Raw genomic sequence first — 22,146 nt, 5'->3', positions numbered from 1 at the left:
GAGGGTTCAGTGGAGAGGAACACCTAACCTGTGAATTACAGTTGAACTTCTCTGTAATCTTTTTCTTCTCCCTTTTAGTTTAAAGTTAATGCTGAAAGGTACACAAGAATGTACAACTTAGGTTGATGAATTAATAGGAATATAATATACTTGAGCAGAGTGTAGGTGAGGAGCAGTAGAAGCTTATGTAAGACATAGTAATGAATAGTCTCAGTAGTCATAGGGTTACTCAAATGAGGCACAGAAAATGCAGCACTAGAATGTGTCTGTGCTAGGATACATGCTAATTATTTAAATTTTTTTTAAGTTGAGGGAACTGGAGTGCCTGACTTAAAATTATATGCCTAATATAACATTATCTCAAAAATTTGGTAGGCCAAAGACAGTCTGTTGAACCATGGGACAATGTAAACAGGAAGAATACTCTTCAAAATAAGATGACAGTTTAATAAAAAAAATTTCATAACTACAGAGTAAACATACATTAAGTGTTTTGTTTCTTTTTTTAAAAAAAACAAACCATAGATATCCATAGATACATCTGCCTTAAAAAATTGTGTACAAAATAATGGACTTGCTGGAAGTTTCATGCAAATAAATTGTAAGGTTAACTAAAAATGAGTGAAGGCTCTGGGTTCACAGGAAAAAAATAATTACAGCTTCTTCAATTCACATACCTCAATGAGCAACCTAAAAAAAACCAAATCCAAACACATAAATAAAAAGAACCCTACATAAGATGTAGGATAAAATTTCTGTAGTCTGTGTCCAAATTAAGAATACTTAATACTTCCAACTTAAACTCATAATAGGGAAACTCTGCCTCTGCATTGTTAGTATGGTAGCTTGCTTGTGCCACATGTAAGACATACAAATAATTTACATTCAGATTTGTCTGCAAAGTAAAACATTCTTGAAGGATATTTAATGCTTACCTCTGAATTAATATAAATCTTAATGTAGTCTACATCTATGCTGATTATTATTCAGAATTTAGTAATAGCTACTGAAGTCCAGCATGTTGCCTATCATCTGTTTGATACTCCGGAGAACTCTAAACTCAGTGTGACAAATGTGTAGTGCTTTGGCTCTTTATTAAAATCTGAGCAACTAAGTATTCTAGTTCTATAGGTACAAACTTTATAGCAGTTGGATCACTAGGTGTCACTAGAATCACAGTTTTGAATGTCTTCTGGGGGAATCCTACTGTAGTCTATTAAGGTTCCATACTCTTTCCCATAATCGGTTTTGTTATCTATTGTTTGAGAATAAAGCTGTATGTACCTATTTTGATCAAAGGAAGTTTGATTTATATATTTATAACCAAATTCTTGATCTCAGCATTGTCCTTAGTGTTCTTAAATACAGTAGATTGTATTATATTCCAAAATAACATTAGTCCTACTGTTCTCAAGTGAGTTGTTGAATATGAAAAGAGGAAAAACTTAGGGATATGGTGTCAGTGGGATTTTTAGTTTTGTAATTAAAAAAGGTTTGCATAAATGCCAACTGCATCTCAATAAGGGGCTGTTTTTAGCACTGCATATACAAAAAGAAGGCAGAAAACTGAGACTAGTGGGTAGAAGCTGGGATGAGATGAGGCCTCCTTCCTCATGTGCCTCAATAGAAAAATTTCCTATCTGCTCCTCCTGCTCACCACCCCCACTGTGACATTGTGTACATTGTAGCTGGGAGTTTATTCTCATCACAGTGACCCAGTTAAGGTTCAGTTCACTACCTAGTGAACATTGAAAGTCTACAGTCCTCACAAAAGTTAGGGCAAGTTTAAAGGTTCATGAGAAACTGTCCAGAAGGCCTTAATACAGTGATTTTTGGAAGCATGGAAAATAACACAGATGGGAATTTGAGTTTCAGAACAGCAATTTAGAGGGCATTATTAGGGCAAAAGAATAGTATCATGTCCTATATTTGATGTGTAACAGATTTGTATTTTTTTAGCATTACAATAGTTATGTGAAAGATACACGCTCAGGAAGGGTTGGTGTTCCATTACTACAAGGCTCAGACAACTCTTATTGCAATAAAGGTACTCATTGTTAAAAAAAACAACACACCAAAAACAAATAATAAAAACCAACCCACACCTCTACTTTATTACACAGGTGTCGAGAAACTGGAGTACATGTTGATGAATCCTTGTTTCCTGCAGTAGATGCTAATGAAGGATTACCACTGCTGCTCAAAAAAGTTCGTATGGGATTATTTATTTCTTTTTTCTCCAAATAGGCCTAGATTAGTAACTTCAGAGTTTGAACTTGACTTCCTGACCTCAGGCATTTGAACTCTTCATTTTCAGAACATTCTATAAATTCTACCTATCCCTCTAAGTAAGTTTTTAAAGGTAGGCTATGGCTGTGATGATAGGACATCTTACCTGCATAAAGGATAATAAAAGTAGGGTTTTTATACTGGTCAATACAGAAATGAAGGATTAAATTAAAAAGAAATAATTGATAACTAATTAAAAAAAACATGACTGTAATGTGGCTTGTATTGTGATAAACCCTAAAATCCTTGTATATAAAAAAAAGCTTTCAATCCTTAGGTTTCTACAAGCAAAAAAGAAAAGATGGTGACTTAGTCTCCTTTTTACTAAAATCTAACCTAAAAAAATGTTAGGTTCTTATTTCATGTTAAAGTTCTCTTTTTTACTATTGTCTGTGACTCTCAAGGTAAGTAGCATAGGGTTAAACACTGATAATAAGTACTATGATAGAGTGGTAGGCAAATAGGAAATGTAGTTAATTCTGTCAGTTTTATACTATATAATTAATAGTTTTATGTGTCTTGTAGCACAGATGTATGCAGCCAAAAGACTTTGTTGAAAAAACTCCAGAAAATGATAGAAAGCTACAGAGAAGACTGGACCAAATGGCTAAACAACTAGCTGTACAAAAGGTAGCAATTAATGCTGGTAAGTACTACTTTGCACCAAGATTCTAATATCTGAAGTTATTTCTTTAAAGCACTTGATGGATTTTGGTTTGGTTTTTGTTTGGTTGTTTTTTTTACTTCTATGCATCTCACTGTAAGAGGTAAAGTAAGCTTACCTTTTACAGAGTGCTTTGCACGTTTGTGGTATTAATGTATCTAGTGATGTTAGGTATAAGTAAGTTTCTTTTTTCATGTTTTTTGGAGAAAAATTAAAAAAAAAAAACACTTCACCTGAATCTTCTGTAGCTTACATAAATATTAATGTACAAATGCAATTTCTCTGTAGAAACTGATGTACCAGTTTTACTATTTGAAGACAATGGTTCACTTGTATATAGCCCTGTTAGTAAGATAAAAGATCAATGCAGTGCAATGGAAAGAAGAATAAAGGAAATGAAGGGAAAAAGAGAAAATCTTTCTCCTGCTGGTAAGAAGTTACATTGTATTTGTCTGTGAATGTGCATGAGTGGCTGCCATCTTTATTACTGAACTTTTGATACTCTTGTCTTGCTCTGGCCTTTAGAATTTTTTTCATATCTTACTTGACTGCATGTCCTTCCTTCTTTCCATGTTTTGCATAGATATGAATGCTTTAAATTTTAATTTATTTTCTTCAAAAGGCACAACAAGTCATGGAAGGCAATGACTGCAAAAAGGAATTTCCTAATCACTAACCTGCTCAAGAGGACAAATGTTTAAGCTAGACTTCCCAAACTTGCAAATCGATGTTACCACAACTTGTTTAAACTTTACAGCGAGACTTGAAATCCTATTTCCTGTTACATTTTAATGTGAATGCTGTATTTGACAAAGATTGTGATGTTATTAATCCCAGGCCAACAGTTTAAAAAGAAGTCCAAAACTGATGAGTCATCTGTTCATGTACTGGCAAGCAGGATTTAAAGCAATACATTAATCTGAATGACCTAACTGAATAAATCTAGTTGGCTTCAAAATGCAGATCCTGGTGAACTAAATCTAGATCACAGTTTTCTAATCAGTTTTTAGAGTTTGTTACTTTACTGTGAAAGTAGTGAGGTCACACTCATATAGGTTTGGTCAGTGATTAGAAAAACTGCTGACATGTGGACTGTCTTTTGTGGGGGGAAATCTGTAGTATTTGAAGTTTTAAGACATCTATGTCAACTACACCGTCAGTTTATGATTTCAAAAATAATTAAGGGAGGAAAGTAAAGAATCGGTGATACATGAATGAAAACTTAAGGCTCATTAGTTTTAGCATGGCTGGTATTTATTTTCACTTTGAGTTTTAAGGTAATACCTTCAAGTGTTCTGGAAAGCATTTCTCTTATATCAAAGCTTTGCTGCTTATTGCAGAATTTGACAGATTTCTCAGAAAAATGCCTCAGCTGGCTTAGAAATGTCTGTTTTCTAAATGGTCTGTCATCATTCAGAAAAATGTGGTGCTGAGCTATCTAGAAAAAAATTGCTTAAAATTGTGGGGTATCTTATAGGTTTTTATTAGTATATAAATTTGAGATACTGTTGAGCAGTCTATAATTATTGATGTAGTTGGAGTTTGTTGGCAAAGCAATGACTTGTTTCTTACTATTGAGCTGTTTTGAAGTAAGAGTAGATGGTGTGGAAACCTATGTGTTTGCAGACTAGCTTAGTATTTACAAATTCCTAGCTTCGGAAATGTCTCAAATACTTCCCAGTAGTTTACCAGAAAACTGCCTGCTGTCTACTCATGTCTTAACTAATTCAGAAGATGCATTGTCACCAGGTAACTAACCCAACTTTTATGTATTACAGAAATTAAAAATGGTCTGTATATCTTATTTTGGAAAGTAGCATATACTGAAATGGGAACTGTATATATTTGCTCTATCATTTCTGTTTTAGGCTCTATTTCAGTTTCTCTTAACTGGCAAAGTATGTAGAAGTAAGAGTTCAAGAAAAATGGGAAATGAGAAATCACATTGGGTAAATGTTCTGCTTTACTGCTGTGTTACTTACCTCGCTTCTTCCTCTTTCCTTACACCATTCCCTACTAATGGCTCCTTGTCCTGGCATGGCATCAGTCTTCTCTGCTCTTACAGTTGATCTTGTATAGAATATGGAGTGCGCTCTGAACATTGTGATGTAGGAAGCAAAAAAGAACAGAGATGTCTTCCAAATTTTCAATCAAAAAAACTAGAATTTAAAAGGAAACCTAATGTGTTCTTCAGCTTCAATGTTCATGGAACAAAGAAATAACAAGAGTAAAAATAAATCAGCTTTTAAAATGTTTCATGGTTACAGATGAATTGAAATTGTTTTTTATCAAGGTTCTTATTCTTACAAAGTTAGAGGTTCCTGTGTTTTGCCATAGTAGCAGGATGTAAGTCAGAAGATTATTATGAAGGCTGTTGAGCTACATCAGCATTAACCATGTGTGTAGTGAGTATGTCCTTCAGACCTCATGTCTTCTGTTAGTCACAGGAACAAAAAGCCAAAGTCAGATGCCAGTGTTTGATCTTGGTAGAAAAGTAAGAAGTCAATCTTTAGAATTCATAATAAGGGCCACTTGAGTGGTCTGCCAAATCTTTCTGTTCTATCCTAACTGCAAGCCATTCCTCATGCTGTTTTCAAGTGTTTTACTTGGTTGACATCATACAGGAATTCCTCATGCGGGTTTACATGAGAACAGGGGCTGTGTCTTGTAGCCTGAGACAGCTTGGTACATCTTCATGGAATGTTAGGGAGAAGCTGTAGCTTAATACTGCAAGTAACATAGCTGTGCCAACAAACATTTATATTTTGTTAAATTAGTTGTGTGCTGATGAGGTTTGAATATCATGATTTGAGAGTTTTATCTTGGGTATGTCCCTCCAACATTACAACTGCACGAAGTAATTTTACATGAAGAACTGACCTCCACATCCTGTGACAATAATCACTATAGCTTCCGTCTCTGATGCTCTTTGGCAGTGACCCATTCGTTCATTCTTGTGAGATTGTCACTGTTTAGGCCCAGCCGGTAACATGTAGGTCTCCACTCTTTCACCCCACTTTCTCTGCTGTGGGACAGGAAGGAGAAAATCCAACTAAAACCATGTCAATTGAGACAAAGACAGGGAGGTTTTCACTCTCCAACTACGGTCACAGGCAAAACAGACTCAACTTGGGGAGAAAAAAAATATTAATTTTTCAGAGCAGGAGAAAGAGAACAAGACCCAATCTTAAATAACTTCCCTCTAGCGGTTTCTTATTCCTGGGCTGAAATTCACTCCTGCCTCCCCCTCAGTGGCGCAATGGGATGGGTAGTAGTGTTTAGGGTCAGTTCATCCCACATTGATTCTGCTGCTCCTTCCTCCTCAGGGGGAAAACTCAGCCTTCCCTCACTCCACCATGGGGGCCCTCCCATGGGTGAAAGTCCTTCACAAACCCCTCCAACATGAGTCTTTCCTATGAGGTGCAGTCCCTCAGGAGCAAGCAGCTCCAGCATGGGCTTCACAGAGTCAAGCCTGCTTTGGGAACAGTCATCTCCCCTGGTGTGGGGTCATCCATGGCTGCAGATCCACATCTTCCCCGCCATGGTCCTTCACAGACTGCTCCACCATGCTCCTCTTGTGGGTTGCAGGGGGACAGCCTGCCATCTTACCACAGGCTGTGGGGAAATCTTCTCGGGCACGTCCTCCCCCTCCTTCCTCACTGACCCTTCGTATCTCTGCTCCAGCATTGCTCTCACCTTCCCCTCTCCTCTGCCCTGCAGGTCTTTTTGCACTTTCATTTTCCCCTTCCTGAATATGTTACTCGCAGAGGCATATCCACCTTCCCTAATCGGCTTGGCTTTGGTCAGAGGTGTGGCTGGAATGAGAGCCAGGGGAGCTTCCAGCAGCTTCTCACTGGAGCCACCCCTGTGGCCCCCACACTACCAAAACCCCACTGCACTAACTAAAAACAGAGATACACTAGAGTGTGTTGGTTAATAATGTTTAAAATATGTAAGAATCCAGTTTAATTTTAGTATTGAAGTTAAGACTTTTTAAATTGTCGATATAATAATGTGACCATGTCATGTTAAGCTTCTCTTTTCGTTTCCGTGTGTTTAATTTTTCTTCAAGTAGCTACCTTCACCATATGTTTAAAAAAATTGCTGGTATTTGGTAAGCAAATAACACAGACTTCCCCTAAAATCTACATAAGCACTTACAGAAGAAGTATTGTTGAAACTTTGCACTCAACATGTATTTAAACGAAAGTATCTGCTGCCATAACCAGGTTGTAGAACAACTGTTTTGTAAAAAACGCGTTCTGAATGATCAAAGATGCTAGCCTATTTGAGAAGAATTTGTTGTGGAGAGTTATTAATAGATTCTCTATATCACCTCATGCAAAATTATAAGAGTAGTTACAAGAAATTATATATATTTCCACACTCTAAATTATTTTAATACATTGTGTTGATGTATGTGGTATGATGCTACGTTGTATTTAATTCCAACTTGACTGAAAAAAAAAATATGGTGGTCATGCTGTGGTAGTAAAAACTATGCTGAGTTTGCAGTATTACTGTAGCTGACTTTATCAGTGTAAAATCATGCTGTTTTTCTCTACAAATGCAAGAGTGAAAGGAAGTTCCTTTGCTGCTTTGTTTCAAGAAAGCAGAACAGGACTTACGGATACTTAATACTACTTAAGAAGATACAATAGCTAAAGCTATTGTAGCTTCTAGTCAACATAGAATGTGCTTTGTTTCTAAACCATCTTCTGCTTAGTTTTTAGTGGCTTGCTGTATAATGTCCAGAGAAGTAGCCAAATCCTTCTCTTCTTCTTCAGTAATTTAATATGTATTTTACTAAGAAATTCAGTTCTTCCTCTGTTTTGTTGAATACATTCATTTTGCAACTTTTTGTATTTTGCAGAACAAATGGAAGACTGCTTGAACTCAAGTTATTATCTTTGGGAAACTGATAAATTAAAGAGACACAAAACTGAGGTAGTAAAGCACGCCTGTGATGCTTGGACTGAGACTCCTGTACCTGTGAGTGCATCAGGGAATTCTCCCTCTCATAGCTGTGAGCAGGAGACCTTAACACCAAAGCAACATAGCAGAGGAAACTTAAGCAGGAAACAGATTTTGCGGCACATTTCAGATGATAAATTGTCTTCAGAAGAGAAAGATCTAAAAAAATTTCCGAAGAAATATCAGAAGGATGAAAGTAGCATGACTACTTCAGTTGCAAATGAAAGTTCTGTTTTTCAAATCAAAGGCTTGGGTGATATTACTCCTTCCAAAAACACATTCAAGTTAAATACCACTCCTGCTTTGATTGACAATCTCTCTACTTCACCTATGAACAGTGAAAACTTAAATACTTGTGCACTGAATAAAAGTTTGCCTCTTGACAGAAATGTTCTTGAACACAAGAGGAGGAAACTACAAACACTACCTAGTTTGAAACAGACTACCTCAGAACTGGGTGTGTCACGGTCTAAAGAGTTCTTGCAAGCAGTTACTACGTATAGCAAGTCTTTTTGTGCTGAAGATGATTCTTACGAAGACTTCTTTGCATCATCTAATTTGAATAAAAATGAAGTACAGGTCCAAGTACCAAAGGAATCAGATAACCCTCCTGAATTTTGTTGCAAAGAGTCTTTTACAAGCATGGACTCACTTGATGTGAGTTTCTCTGAGCCACATGCGACTTCCAAGAAAAGTCAGAATGTATCTATCACAGCAAATGATGTTTTCAAACTAACTGAACATCCTGGAAGTGTGTCATTAAATATGTCAGATGGTGAAAAAGCTGACACTGCAGAAGCTCTAGATTCTGATGATGTGGATAGGCTGCCTCAGCATGCTCATGAAAAGTCCTACAGAAACAGTGTGAATTACTGTACTCATACTGCTGGTAAGTTTCTACATGGAGCTGGAGAATTATATCATACTGCATTAGATATACAAATGCAATTAAATTAGAAATGAACTGTCTTTCCCAAGAGAAAGATATTTCAGAATTACAACAAAAGAATAAAGTGCTGCAATACTAACTTTAGTTTTGAGTAAAGTAAATGAACACATAAGAGTCCAAAATAATAGAATATCCTTTTGGTTTTGCATACATTACAAACACAAGGAAGTCACCAAGAGATGAGGAAACTGTGCTCACAAAATGCAACAGAAGTATGTGAGACTCCTCTTTCCCTAATGATTGGTATTCTGTAAACTTTCTACTGCTATTCAAAATCTGTTTAAGAAACCAAGGTATTTCTGTTTTGAATGTTATGGTGCTCTTGTAAATTGTTTATAACTCCTCATCATAGGGTCTCTTGTTGAAATTCTTTTTATTTCTTAAGTTAAAATTGCTACTTTGGACTAATTGTAATTAAGGGTATAAAATCTCTAGTGGGGAAAAAAATAGTTGTATTGGCAATTTGTACCCTGTGCTATGATGAAGATGGAATAAGACATTTGAGGGCATGTCCAAGAGTTGCAATGTGAGCATCTTTTCAGCCATGTTTTTTTTTATATGGAACTTATCTTAGTTTTTAATAATAATTTTAAGAGTATTTTTTATATTTGAGTATGTAAGTGCTTTCATTTTATTTTTATATTTTTATATTGAACATGTAAAGGCTTGCATCCCACTCTTAAATGAAGGCAAGGTTCATGACCACCTGAGAAACCTGAACATACATAAGTCTGTGGGACTTGAGGTGCATCTCAGAGTACTGAGGTAATTGACTGATGTAGTTGCCAAGTCACTCTACCTGATATTTGAAAAGTCATGGCAGTCAGGTGAAGTTCCTGTTGGCTAGAAGAAAGGATACGTTACACCCTTTTTAAAAAGAGTAGGAAGAGGACCCTGGGAAGTATCAACCTGTCAGCCTCTCCTCTGCCTGGGAAGATCATGGAACAGAACCTCCTAGAAGCTCTGATTAGGCACATGGAGGACAGGGAGGTGATTCAAGACAGCCAGCATAGCTTTACTGAGGGCAAGTCCTGCCTGACCAACCTAATGGCTTTCTACAATGTAATGGCTGCATCAGTTGATACGGGAAAAGCAGTGGATGCCATCTATCTGGACTTCTGCCAGGTCTTTGACGCAGACCCCACATCATCCTTCTTTCTAAGTTGAAAAGATACAGATTTGATGGGAATTGGCTGGATTGGCATCCAGAGAGTAGTGATCAGTGGCTTGATGTCCAGATGGTGATGGGTGACAAGTGGTGTCCCTCAGGGGTCTGTACTGGGACCAGTGTTAATATCTGCATCAATGATATAGACAGTGGGATCTAGGGCACCCTCAGCAAGCTTGTGGGTTGCACCAAGCTGACTGGTGTGGTCAACATGCCAGAGGGACGGGATGTTATACAGAGGGACCTGGACAAGCTGGAGAGGTGGACCCATGTGAACCTCATGAGATTCAGCAAGACCAAGTTCAAGTTCCTGCACCTGCGTAGGAGCAATCCTCATTATCAGTACAGGCTGGGGGATGATGTGACAGAGAGCAGCCCTGCAGAAGAAGACTTGGGGGTGCTAGTGGACAAAAAGCAGGACATGAGCCAACAATGCCTGCTAACAGCCCAGAGGGCCAGTTGCATCCTGGGCTGCATCAAAAGGAGCATGGCCAGCAGCTCAAGCGAGGTGATTCTGCCCTTCTACTCTGGTGAGACCTCACCTGGAGTACTGTGTCCCACTCTGGAGCCCTCAACTCAGGAAGACATGGACCTGTTGGAGTGTGTCCAGAGGAGGGCCACAAAAATGGTCAAGAGACTGGAGCACCTCTGCTATGAAGACTGGCTGAGAAAGTTAGGGTTACTCAGCCTAGAAAAGAGAAAGCTGTGGGAGGACCTTGTAGCAGCCTTCCACTGTGAAGGGGCCAACAGGAAAGCCAGGAAGGTACTGTTTGCAAGGGTTTGTAGTGATAGGACAAGGGGCAATGGTCTTAGACTAGAGTAGGGTAGGTTTAGGTTAGACATTAGGAAGACGTTCTTTACAGTGATGGTGGTGAAGCACTGGAACAAATGATCAGAGATGTGGTGGAGGCCCCATTCCTGGAGACATTTAAGGTCAGACTTGATGGGGCTCTGAGCAACCTGATCTAGTTAAAGATGTCCCTGTGCACTGCAGAGGGGTTGGACTAGACCCTTAAAGGTCTCTTCCAACCCAACATATTCTGTGATTCCTTAATATCAAATAACAGTCTGTTTTTCATTAAACAATCATTAAAACAAATGGGGAAGGAGAAAATGTTTACTGTTTTTAAACTTAGGAATGCCTGTTAATTTTAGAATAAATTTAACTTTTAAATTCTAGTGATTAAATTATGATCAATGTTCCAGCATGTTACGCTTTTATTTTCTCACTGGACAACTTGTTTAAGATAACAGATTTTGGATGTCAGGAAAAAGGAACAGTATTCAGCAAACAAAAGTTATCCAATGTTTGTACCTTGTAACCTTTTTTTAATCCTTTTTTTTTTAAAGCACTTTTTAAAGTCTTAAATTGTGTAATTTTAATATTTGTGATTTTCCAGTGATGGCCATTTTCCCAACTGTTATGTATTCAGCTTTATATATCTTTTGTGTAGTCAAGTAGGACCTCAAATGTTAAAGCTCAAATGAGCTCACTTAAAAATTGAGGGAATCAGTAATGAAAGAGGAGTTGTATTTTCCCTAATAATACAAGTTCTGTGGAAGAAAATAAAAATCTTGTTTTAAACTCATTACTGTGATGCTATATGTTTTAAGAATTGATTTTTATTAAATATAGGTGTAACATTTCCTTTTTTTCTGGAATGTAAGTTATTTCTTGTCCCTTTTAATTAGTAAATAAATAGTAAGTGGTTTTGTTTTTCTGTGTGTTGTATATGATTTGAGAAATGGTGAATACAGTGTCTTATTTTTAAAAGCTAAAGAATTCACTCGTCATATATATGCAGTTAGGAGTATCAAATATCCATATAAAATGTAATTTATATATATACTTATAGTTATAATATATTTAAATATATTATATACTTATATATCTAGATATATATTTAAAATATAATTATAAAATGTTATTTATATAAAAAAATTTCTTGCCCATTTTTTTAAATGTTTTTCGATCTGTGGCCCTCTTAGTGTCTTTAATGGCAAGTAGTAAGATTTTATAAGCTTTCTTTCCGCAGACTACTCAAAACATTTGATTTTAAAGTACAAGTGTAATATACAGGCTAATCTGAAACTAACTTTTCAAGTCCTAGTGCTTATGTTGTAGCAAAAGTCAGGTTTCTTTGTAGGGAACACTCAAGGCTGTCTAGTGGATCTGCTGAATAGCACAGACATAAACATGGCTACTTATTTTCATCCTACTCCAAGTCATAAATCAAGTAGAGAACTGACAGGTACAAGAATTAAAATCAAGTAGGTGTTAAAAGAATATTAAAAGCTGCTTTCCTATTCAAATTCACTTTTTCTTTCTTAACTTTGTTTCTGGAGATGAAATAAGTCCTCCTGTTTAAACCAGTCACACCTGATAAATTTCAGTGCTCTGTAATAAGTGAGTGCTGTGCAATGTAGGTGCCTAAATTTTTAGCAGTTAGAAAGTGAGGAAAATGGAGGCTTTTCTCTGTCATGAATATAAGTTTATGGAAATGCAGAAGTACTTTTTGAAAGCTGATGGTCTGTGTTACTAGGAGAGTCTAAGAACTTTGTCCATCTGCTTATAACTTTGAGTAGGGCTGATGAGGGTCAGTTGGCACTTGAGTGACATGCCAATGCGTGCTCAAATTTGATGAATTCCTATGACTTTTCATCTGAATGCTACAACTAAATAATAATGGGCAAGGAATGCCAGAGTATGCTCTTTTAAGCTTTTATCATTCTAAATTTAGAAATGTCAACTGGGACTTAGCATTATTTCCAGCCTTAGAAATAAACTTAGAAATAAAGGCTTAGCTGAGTGGATTTTAGATATTTATGGTGAATGTAGGAAGCAGGTATCTTAGCTGGCCAAAAGAGATCAACTAAGGCCTATTATAGTGTAATTACTGTAGTTCAGTGTTAATATGGGGAATCTGGAATGTCATTCTGTTATTTGGTACAAAAATTAGGACGTTTAGTTTAGGTGAATGAGTTTTATCTGAGGTGCTAGGTGCTTAATGCTGCTAAATACTCTAGGTTTTCAAAAACACACATGTGAAAACTTCCTTAAACTTGATGTGCCTTTTTATTTAAATTCCATTTTGGAAAAAGGCCAGGTCACTAAAAACACTGTATGATGTCTTGTATTAACATTTTATGTCCTTCTAAAAAAAAAAAAAAAAAGCAGTGAAGAAGAAAAATTTTAATTGTAACTACTTAAAAGGACAAATATTTCTGAAGAGAGGAACAGGTTGAGGATTATTTGTTATGATACTTCAGAGTTGTTGATTTTGATACCAGCCATTAAGCAATGTTTTAGAAGAGAATATAGGGAATCTAATGGACCACAGTGGCATGAGTTAGCTGCCTATTTGAACTAAATTTAGGGATAATTAACAGTGGATGGAATTGCTTCGAAATTCTGTCAATCTTACCTGAAACACGCTAGGAAAAGCTAATGAAGATGAAATCTTACTTGTGGCCAAGCAACTTCTTTAGAAAGAAGCAATCAGGGAAAACCAAACAATAGACAGTAAAGCTTGAAAGACTTGAAAGTCCTTGAGAAGTCCTGATAGTCAGAAGAAGCAGGAACTGGATTGAAAAGAATTGTCTTTATTTGTGTAACACATAAGCTCCCCAAGATGATAGTATCCTGTTCATGCTTTTCTGTAAATACAAAGAACCAACGAGAGTGAATCATAACTGGAAAGAGGTCCAAGCATACAGACAAGTCTTGAGACTTTAATCCCAAGTGAAGCAAGAGCTATAGAGCTTGAGCATTCAGGCAAAGAGTGGCAAAAGTAATATTACATCACTCCACTTCTCACTACCCCCAAAAACCACCCCTACAAAAAACCTGACAACAGTGGATTATCCTTTTACAGTGGTTGAAATAACTTGCTGGAAATTAAGACGTACCTTGCTTTACCCCAAGCAATGAAGGAGGTGATCTCCTGACATCCTTTGCAGTCCTGTGCTTGTTGGGTCTTTCAAGATTCAAATACATGTTTAAAAGTTCTGTTTCCCAGGTAAAAGAAGTTAAATTTAAGCTGCTTAGCTCTTTTATGGTGTGGCAAGATCTTTTCACCTTTTCTACTAGCCCTCGGTCTTGCTCAGTGATTGAAGACAATGGGCCTCCATACAATACTAAATAAAATTAACATAGTTAAGTAATCTGCTCTGTCAGGGGGGCTTGGACTAGATGATCTTTTGAGGTCCCTTCAAACCCCTAAGATTCTGTGATTCTGTAATTATTTGTCCCTTTTTTAAGTGACACTTTGTATTTAAATACTGAGTTTAAATTAACAATTGTACCTAAAAGCCAAGTTTACTTGTATTACAGAAAAGTTATTATAAGATGTGTAAATTCATGTGAAACTTGCAATTTTTTGTGAAGAAGTTATTAAATTTTGACTAGTTTGAAGGCTATAATTTTAATGTAAATAGTCAGTAATGGAAAATATTTGCTATAATTTATTGAGTTGTAATTTGTTATTCTCTTGTTGTTCACCTCAATTTATAAATAGCTAACAGGAAAAACAAATGATTCTTAGTTATATAAGCTGTCAGACTAGTAAATATGGATAGTACCCTTCAGTATTTCCCTAAGTAATCAGAAGATACTTATTTGGGAGGAGCTGCATTTTGGCCACTTTAATCACTAATTATTAAACTTTCTTTAGCTAGTCTCATGCATTTCTTTGATATAAAAATTAACTATTGTTCTTAAGCAGACTCTGTGGAATTAAATGGGGAAAAAATAATCTGCTCAAATCTTAAGTAATTAAAATGTCATTGTTCAAGTCAGCAAGCAAGCCGATTTCTCAAAGGACTCAAAAGTTTAGTGCTTATAGAAGTGATTCTGATTATGTTGGATAATTAAATATATGTTGATCCCAAAATACATGATGAAAAATACTGCTTTTTGGTAGCCACATTAGTCTACATTCTTATGGATGGTGCCTTTTTTAGAACTAATAGGACTGATGTGCCTTTGCCTGTGTGGGGGTGTAGTCCTTGCCTGCTAACAGCTTGTAAGATTTGCTTATGGTGTTTGAAAACATTTCAGACCCTCAGGTCATTTCAGATAAATACAGTGTATACAGAAAGCATTGAAATTTCAGTAAGAAACTAAAAATCTAGACACCACTGCTTCAGACTCTCATATATTCACAGAAGTTGCAAATTTTATAATACATAGAAAGCAATTTAGCTGATTCTCTATGTGTAGTTCATGTATGGTTTTCAAAACACTGAAATTTGGGAGTTTTGCATCTAGTTTATTTACAAGATCAGATACTAAAAGATTAAGTCAGATGCTTGAGTGTCATTCTTTTTTCAATAAGTGAAATGGACAAAAAACCGGTACAAATTATTAGCTTAGTTACATAGCTCCAGGTGCTACAGTAAAATAATAGGTGGCAGCTTCGTTTCACAAGATTGCACCTTTCATTTAAAGTTTCTAAATTTGGTTTCTAGGTGATGAGAATGAAGTTTCAGAGTGTCATGTTACTGATGTCTCTTGCAAAGTTTTTAATGAACAAAAGAATAAACACAATGAGGTTTTAAGAAAAACTAGAAGACTCCATAAGGTCAGTTTAACTGGAAATACTGTTTGTTAAGGTCTTTCTTTTTTCTTGGATTGCCTTTGTATGTACAAAAAAGAAATGCATTCTCTATGCAGTATGTATTTAAAAACCTTCCTGAATCTCACTTTCCTTGAAATGTTGTGTGAATGGTGTTCAAAGGCAGTACATATAACCGTGGAGCTCGGCTTTCTGCTAACTTGTGGTGGCAGAATCTGTGCCAAGTTGATACTGTAAAGGAGGTTGGTAAACCAGCTCCAATTGTTTTATTCAAAAACCTACTGAACTAACCCAAAAAGATGCTTGTCCTTTTTGGAGCAGTTACTAAATGGGGCAGGGGTTTTTGTTTGTTTTGTAGTGGATTATCCTCACTGGATGTTTCTGCAGGATAAAGCTTTATGCAGTAGTTTCTTCTAGGTTCAGGTAAAGCTATATTTCTTAACTTGCTATTTGAGCTCAGTTTGGTTAAAAAATAAATAGAGGATTGGGTAAACACTGAATCTTTTTTTAGTTGTTTTTCCCTTGTAACTTACAAGGAAAATAAATACTAGTTCTTTTTATCAGGCAGCAGCATGTCATACAATTAAAATTAACACTGAATTGTTTTGAGAATGCAAAGTCCTAAAGCACTAAAAAATGTCTGAGTAATTAATTCTATGAAATAATTTTTACAGGTGTTTCATTAGCAGCTATTAGTGGAGTTTTCAAAGAGATTGATCAGAGATTTTGATTCGCTTTTATGTAAAAGATCCAAGCAAGTGCAACCACTAGGCTGTTCGACCTTTTGAATATCCTGAAGATGTGATATTAATCTCTTCACTATTCTTGCTGCATCTTATTGCTTGTTACTTTCAATAAGTATTTGTTCACTTTCTTTTACTAAATATATATATAACTGATAACTATTATGTAGAATGTATAAATCAACTTTACTCTTGATCCGTGTCCTGTAAAAACATTATGGGATAGTCTACTTTTTAGGCTAAAGCATCTATCCAAAACAATTTCATTTCTTGTCACGGGAATCTGACTAAAGCTGCTGAATGTATACCCACAAGCTACAGTCAGTGCAACCTGGAACATAGGAGGTTCCACGTAAAAATCAGAAAAAACTTCTTTACTGTGAGAGTGACAGCACTGGAACAGGCTGCCCAGAGAGGTTGTGGAGTCTCTGTTGCTGGAGACATTCAAAACCCGCCTGGACAGGTTCCTGTGTGATGTGCTCTAGGTGACCCTGCTCTGTCAGGGAGGTTGGATTAGACAGTCTTTCGAGGTCCCTTCCAACCCCTAAAATTTTGTGATTCTGTGATTCAGTGACTGTTCCTAAGGTTTCTCTGCAGAAATTGTGCTTGGAGATTTGTCAGATTTGTTGGTACCAATTCATTCTCCTGTGTAATTACTTTTCAAGAGTATTATATGGTAGTGCTAGTTTTGATTAATTTCTCTTAAGAAAAGATCCCAATATAACTATTGCATACTAAAGAGAAACAAAAAAACAATGTTAATAATGAAACAACCCCCAAAACAAACCTTTAACTTGTGGTCTTTGGTAGTTTTGTACTGAGTATTTCCAATATGAGGCTTTAGATCATATTGCTGATGTTCTGGGAATCTGTTGTAAGTGTAATCTGTTAAATTTGTTACTTCGCTGTAAGTCTCTTAATTTGGGAAGCAATGTAAGTCACAGTACTTTTTTAATAGAAAAAGAATTTGAAATCTAATGCCTCTTAAAAGCTTTTTAGATGTTTGCTGAATGTATTAGACAATGTCTGAGCTGAAACTTTTTTGAGTACTGTAGTTTTAGCTTATTCACTACAGTGAATACTACAGTGAGCACAACAATGATAACTTACTTGCTACAGTGAGTGAATGTCAGTAGGCACATAGAGTTCACTATGTGATGGTAAATATTGAAAAAGCCATACAAAAATACCTATAAGTGATATGACCAGGTGTCTTAACATTATTTACTTTGTAGTTATTTCACTTTGTCAGTTGCAGTTTATTTTAATATAAATCAAGCTGTAGGTTCTGTTTTTCTCTGCTACGCTATTGCATTATGCAGTTATTTTCTTCAAAAACTCATGCTTTTGAGTTCTTGTATTTTGTTCTCACTGAAGTGAAATCAAGAATGACTTTGTTCAGGTACTTCTATATCACAATTTTAGAGTACAAGTACTGATATTTTCTTTCCTTATCTATACTATTTATGTAGGTGTGCTTATTGTACTCTTAACATGGAAGACTTCTAATCAAAGTTATCTAAACTTGTACTGTTGACCAACAAAAGCCATGAAGAGAGAGCAGTTGCTAATGGCAGCTGCAGGCACATTGGGCAAAGATAACTAAGATTTTTCAGGAATCTAATGGCCTCAGGAACAACCATTTTGGGTTTAAAACACCACCCCTGTCCCCAGAGCCCCAGGAGGTTTGGTGTGTTGTACTTCTGCAAATGTAGCACATAAAGATAGATTTATAAAACTGGCCTATAGATTTTGAACTTGTTAGTTTTGAGACACAACAACCCATAACTGAGGATAGTTCCAAATTGTTCTCATAAAGCATAGGAAGGAATAAACACCATGGATTAATGCCTATGAATGTCAGCAGATGGCTTCCCTGGTCTAGAAATCTAAGTGGATTATACTGGATTGCAGGGATAAAATAGCCCTTCATGCGTTGTGGTGCATTTTTCAATCATTCCATGGAACTGAATACGTAGTTCTTTGTTGCTTTGTATAAGGAGCACAATGTGAAGTAACTAAAACTCATAAATCCAAAAATATATTTGAACAGGTTAGTTACAGTGGTGTTTACCTGTTGGTGTGAGGATTGAGTGCTTCTTTCATTGCTTAATGTCACAAAAATGTTTACATTTATCACAACACCCATTGCATGTCACAAGTGTAAACATTTTGTACTTTAAACAAATCAGAGAAAAATTAATTATGAATAACCAGTTAACTGCTGTTTTTATTCAGATAAAAAGTTGTTTTGGATCTTTAGAGGGATGTGAGAGGGGATACATATCTTTTAAATAATCTAACAGTATTGTATTAGTAGAAATACAATTGGAATAAATACTGCGCTCAGAAAAACTCTTAAAATGCTGTCTTCTGAGTGAGTACAAGGAACTCTTCAACCATGTGAAAAAAACACTTAAACGTCATGAGGGATAATTCCAACCGTATTTTTCGGAGAGAAGACAGTATAGTCTTAACTGGAATTCCTTCAGTTTTGCTTTTAAACAGATTCCTCTTGGCTTGTATTTCTGTAGTTCTTGAATTTGGGTAAGGTAAAGAAAAGGAAAAAAGGAAAGAATCTAAGCTCATGCTGTGAGATAATTAGTGTGAAGCAGGCCATCAAAATCCTTCTTTTTGAAAGTATTTTTTTCATGGCAAACAAAAATCTAATATACTGAAAAATCTTTAGCTATAAAACATGAAGCATCTTGCCAGACATTCTGGAAAGTAACTTTTTGTCTATATTTGGTATATGCATTTGTAGACTGTCTTAAACAAATTGCATTGGTTTTGGGGAAATCATCTTTTTTTATGCTTTCTTTGTATTTTGATTTTTTAGTTACTTTGAATAGGTACTTACTTTAAAGAATTCTATTTGAAATGTTACGGACTTTGAGCCACAAATTATTACTAAACTAGTGTGAATTTGACAAGGTGGAAGCATGCAAGCTCATTTACAGTTAACAGTGAAGAAACTGGAACTACCTACAAGTTTATCACCTGGGGAAAATACCTCATGTAATAGGGGGGTTGACAAGTGGTCACTGAAAATTATTCAAATAGATTGCTTCTGGGTGTAGCAATGAGAGGAGCGACTGAAGCTACACATTATGAGTACTTCTGTGATACCTTCAAGAAACTTTTATGCTATTGACCAAATGTCTGATGGTATGACTTTATGCATATCTGATTTGATCCTAAAGCATTTCTTGTTTACAAGATGTTTCATCTTAGATGAAGTAATCCTGAAAGTGTCTAACCAAATGTAGCTGATGACAACTGAGTAGTTGAATATTGTTGAACTAGTTATCTAGCTGCCGCAACATAAAGTTGAAGAAACAAGTTATTGTGAAACAAGCTTTTGAGCAGACTACATTGTGGGACAAGTAACTTTGAAAGTGTCAGTGATAAAAGGTCCTAATGCTACTTATCACTGCAGAAAATTTGCTTCTTGACATGTCTGCAATATACCACTGAATGGGATGTTGAAATCCAACAACATTGGTACTTTCACTCAAAACTTGCAAGGCAGTTCTGATTCTGGACTTCGTCCAGCTGGTGAATTTTTTTTCCACGCTTCTCCCACATCTAGTTGTTGGCTTCCACCACAGAAACTAAACTCTTGGCATCTGCTGCTGCACCTTACAGGACATGCTTTGGGTCATGTCCTAATGGCAACAGCTTTCTTAGCACCACTTAGGGATGCTACCTTTCGTGCCAGGAAGATCACCTGTAGATGGACCTAGTGTGCTGATTCATGGCCTTAGGTCCCAAGAAATCATTCTCTTTATGACAGATTTCATGGTAGCCATTCTGGACTACCCACTGAAGTTCTATGGTTTATTTCTTAACTTGAAAACATAAGAGGATGTCCCAGAGACACTTGCAGCTGCTGTTCACACTCTTGTGTGGGTTGCTGTTTGGAAGAGTGGAAACGTGCCCTGACAGTGATATAGGAGGTCGTTGACTTTGCAATTTGTCACCTTAGCAGGCAGGGTAGTTAAGATCAAGGAGCTGAATTCACTTAAGTTTTTATATAAAATTGTCACTAAACACCTGTTCAGTCAACAAATTAACAAATTGGTTCTTTCCAGAACCTTATTCAAGGAATAGTGTCTTAAGGATATGAAGGTTTTTTTAATTTTGTCTGTATAGAATTAAGAAAAAAACTTCACAGTTTCTCCTTTTTTTTTTTTTTTTTACCTGGTAAGCATTGTGATTTTTCGTCCAGAAACTATTTATGTAAAGTCAGAACGTATTTTTATTATTATTTTTAGGCAAGTAGGAAATTACTCAAGAGTTTTATCCATAGTGAACAGTAGATTGGGGATAAGAATCAAGAGCAAAATCCTAGAATCCCAAATTATTCAAAGTACATCTATACCATTTTTGTCATTTTATTTAATTCCATGGCATTGATGGTAGAAAGGAGTCTTGGGTACAAGAAACAGATGCAACTCTTTCTGGCTCAAAGCATCAGAGTAACAGTGCATAAAACTGTAAGATCTGAGAGCATACAGTCCATTCTCAAGACGTGCACACCTCACTGCTGAAGAGAACTATAGTTACTGGTAAATCACAATTCTTTTCTGGTTTGGGGGTACACTGTTACATTTAACACTGGGGTCATAATCATCATGCCAGAAAACCAAACAATCCACTGGACTGCAGCTGGTCTGGCAAAGAATCAGTGTAAAACTGGAACTATTTTCTCCCTTGGATTCAGAAACCACCAGGAGGAAAAGCAACTGCTAGTTAGATCCTCTTTTTCTTGGAAATATACCTCTTGGAAAAATGACAGCCTACATAAACCTACTGGTATCGGGCATAACCCTACAGGCCAGAAATCTTTTAATTGATGGAACTGCTTTCTAAATGGTAGCCTTACAGCTCTTGAAAATGGTTGAAAATCAGTCTGAACAGAAGACTTCCTAAACTCAGTTTCTTCAGCATTTGACATGTCTTCATTAGCAGGTTTTTTTAGAAGCATTGTGTTGTTTTGTTGTTTACTGTATTGACTAGAAGACAGTATAGCTTTAACTCAAGTTGTTGACTTTCATCAACAATTGGGTTACAGTCTTGTGAGCAGCATATTTCCTAAAGTTTACAGTCTAGTATCTTACCATAAACCTAACATAAATATAGGCCTGTTTTGGGACTGCAAACGTTTTCAAGTGTATCTTCACCTGAAATTCCACTCATTGCTGCATAATTGGCAATCTCCAGAAGACTTCAACTATACAAATTAACATCCCAGCATTAATAATTATGCAAAGCAAGTATTCAGCAATTGGGGTGACGGAAAATGGTTCTTGCTCTCCTAAAATGACTCCATCCCTGTGCAACCAAAGTGTGTCTCTTTGTGCCTTAGTTGTTTCTGCCCTATGTATGACCCATTGCGAGCAATGTTAACTGAGCCATTGACATCTGCTATGAAGTAGCAGAGGCAGATGTAATTTCTAATAAACCTTCCATAATGGGTGGCAACCACCATTACCAAAAATTGAATAGATGGCTGATGAGGGCTTAAAAATCAAACCATTAATTTCACTGAAGCTACTCTACTGTTGCCCACTACTCTTGTGGCTTAGTTTTTGTTTCACAGTTAGGGCACAGAGTATCTCAGGTGAAGCTTTAGAAAGTGCTTTTAGTTGGTCGTAAGTCATTGGATCATTCTGAAAAAATAAACATTTTTTAATGTCTGAGCAGATTAAGCAGATTCACTCCTACATCATGCTTAATTTTTTTAGAAATTATTCACAAAATGGTACAAACTATTTTTG

The 22,146-nt window shown here is 36.2% G+C and overlaps 1 protein-coding gene across 5 annotated transcripts in view; it reads left to right on the top strand.

Annotated features, from left to right (window-relative positions):
* MCPH1 (microcephalin 1) overlaps positions 1-22,146 on the top strand; it is a 120,866-nt gene that overhangs the window by 5,789 nt on the left and 92,931 nt on the right. For 2 of the 5 annotated variants that reach the window (XM_051614232.1, XM_051614231.1), the window contains 5 exons: positions 2,124-2,208; positions 2,815-2,935; positions 3,242-3,382; positions 7,827-8,816; positions 15,514-15,626. In XM_051614232.1, coding sequence (XP_051470192.1) covers positions 2,124-2,208; positions 2,815-2,935; positions 3,242-3,382; positions 7,827-8,816; positions 15,514-15,626 — 1,450 coding nt within the window. Of the gene's footprint in view, positions 1-2,123; positions 2,209-2,814; positions 2,936-3,241; positions 3,383-4,606; positions 4,703-7,826; positions 8,817-15,513; positions 15,627-22,146 lie in introns of all 5 variants that reach the window. The other 3 variants (XM_051614235.1, XM_051614233.1, XM_051614234.1) reach the window with 3 other exon arrangements.

Source organism: Apus apus, chromosome 3 (genome assembly GCF_020740795.1).
Source record: "Apus apus isolate bApuApu2 chromosome 3, bApuApu2.pri.cur, whole genome shotgun sequence".
Classification (NCBI taxonomy): Eukaryota; Metazoa; Chordata; class Aves; order Apodiformes; family Apodidae; genus Apus; species Apus apus.
This window is presented reverse-complemented; position numbering and strand designations above follow the sequence as displayed.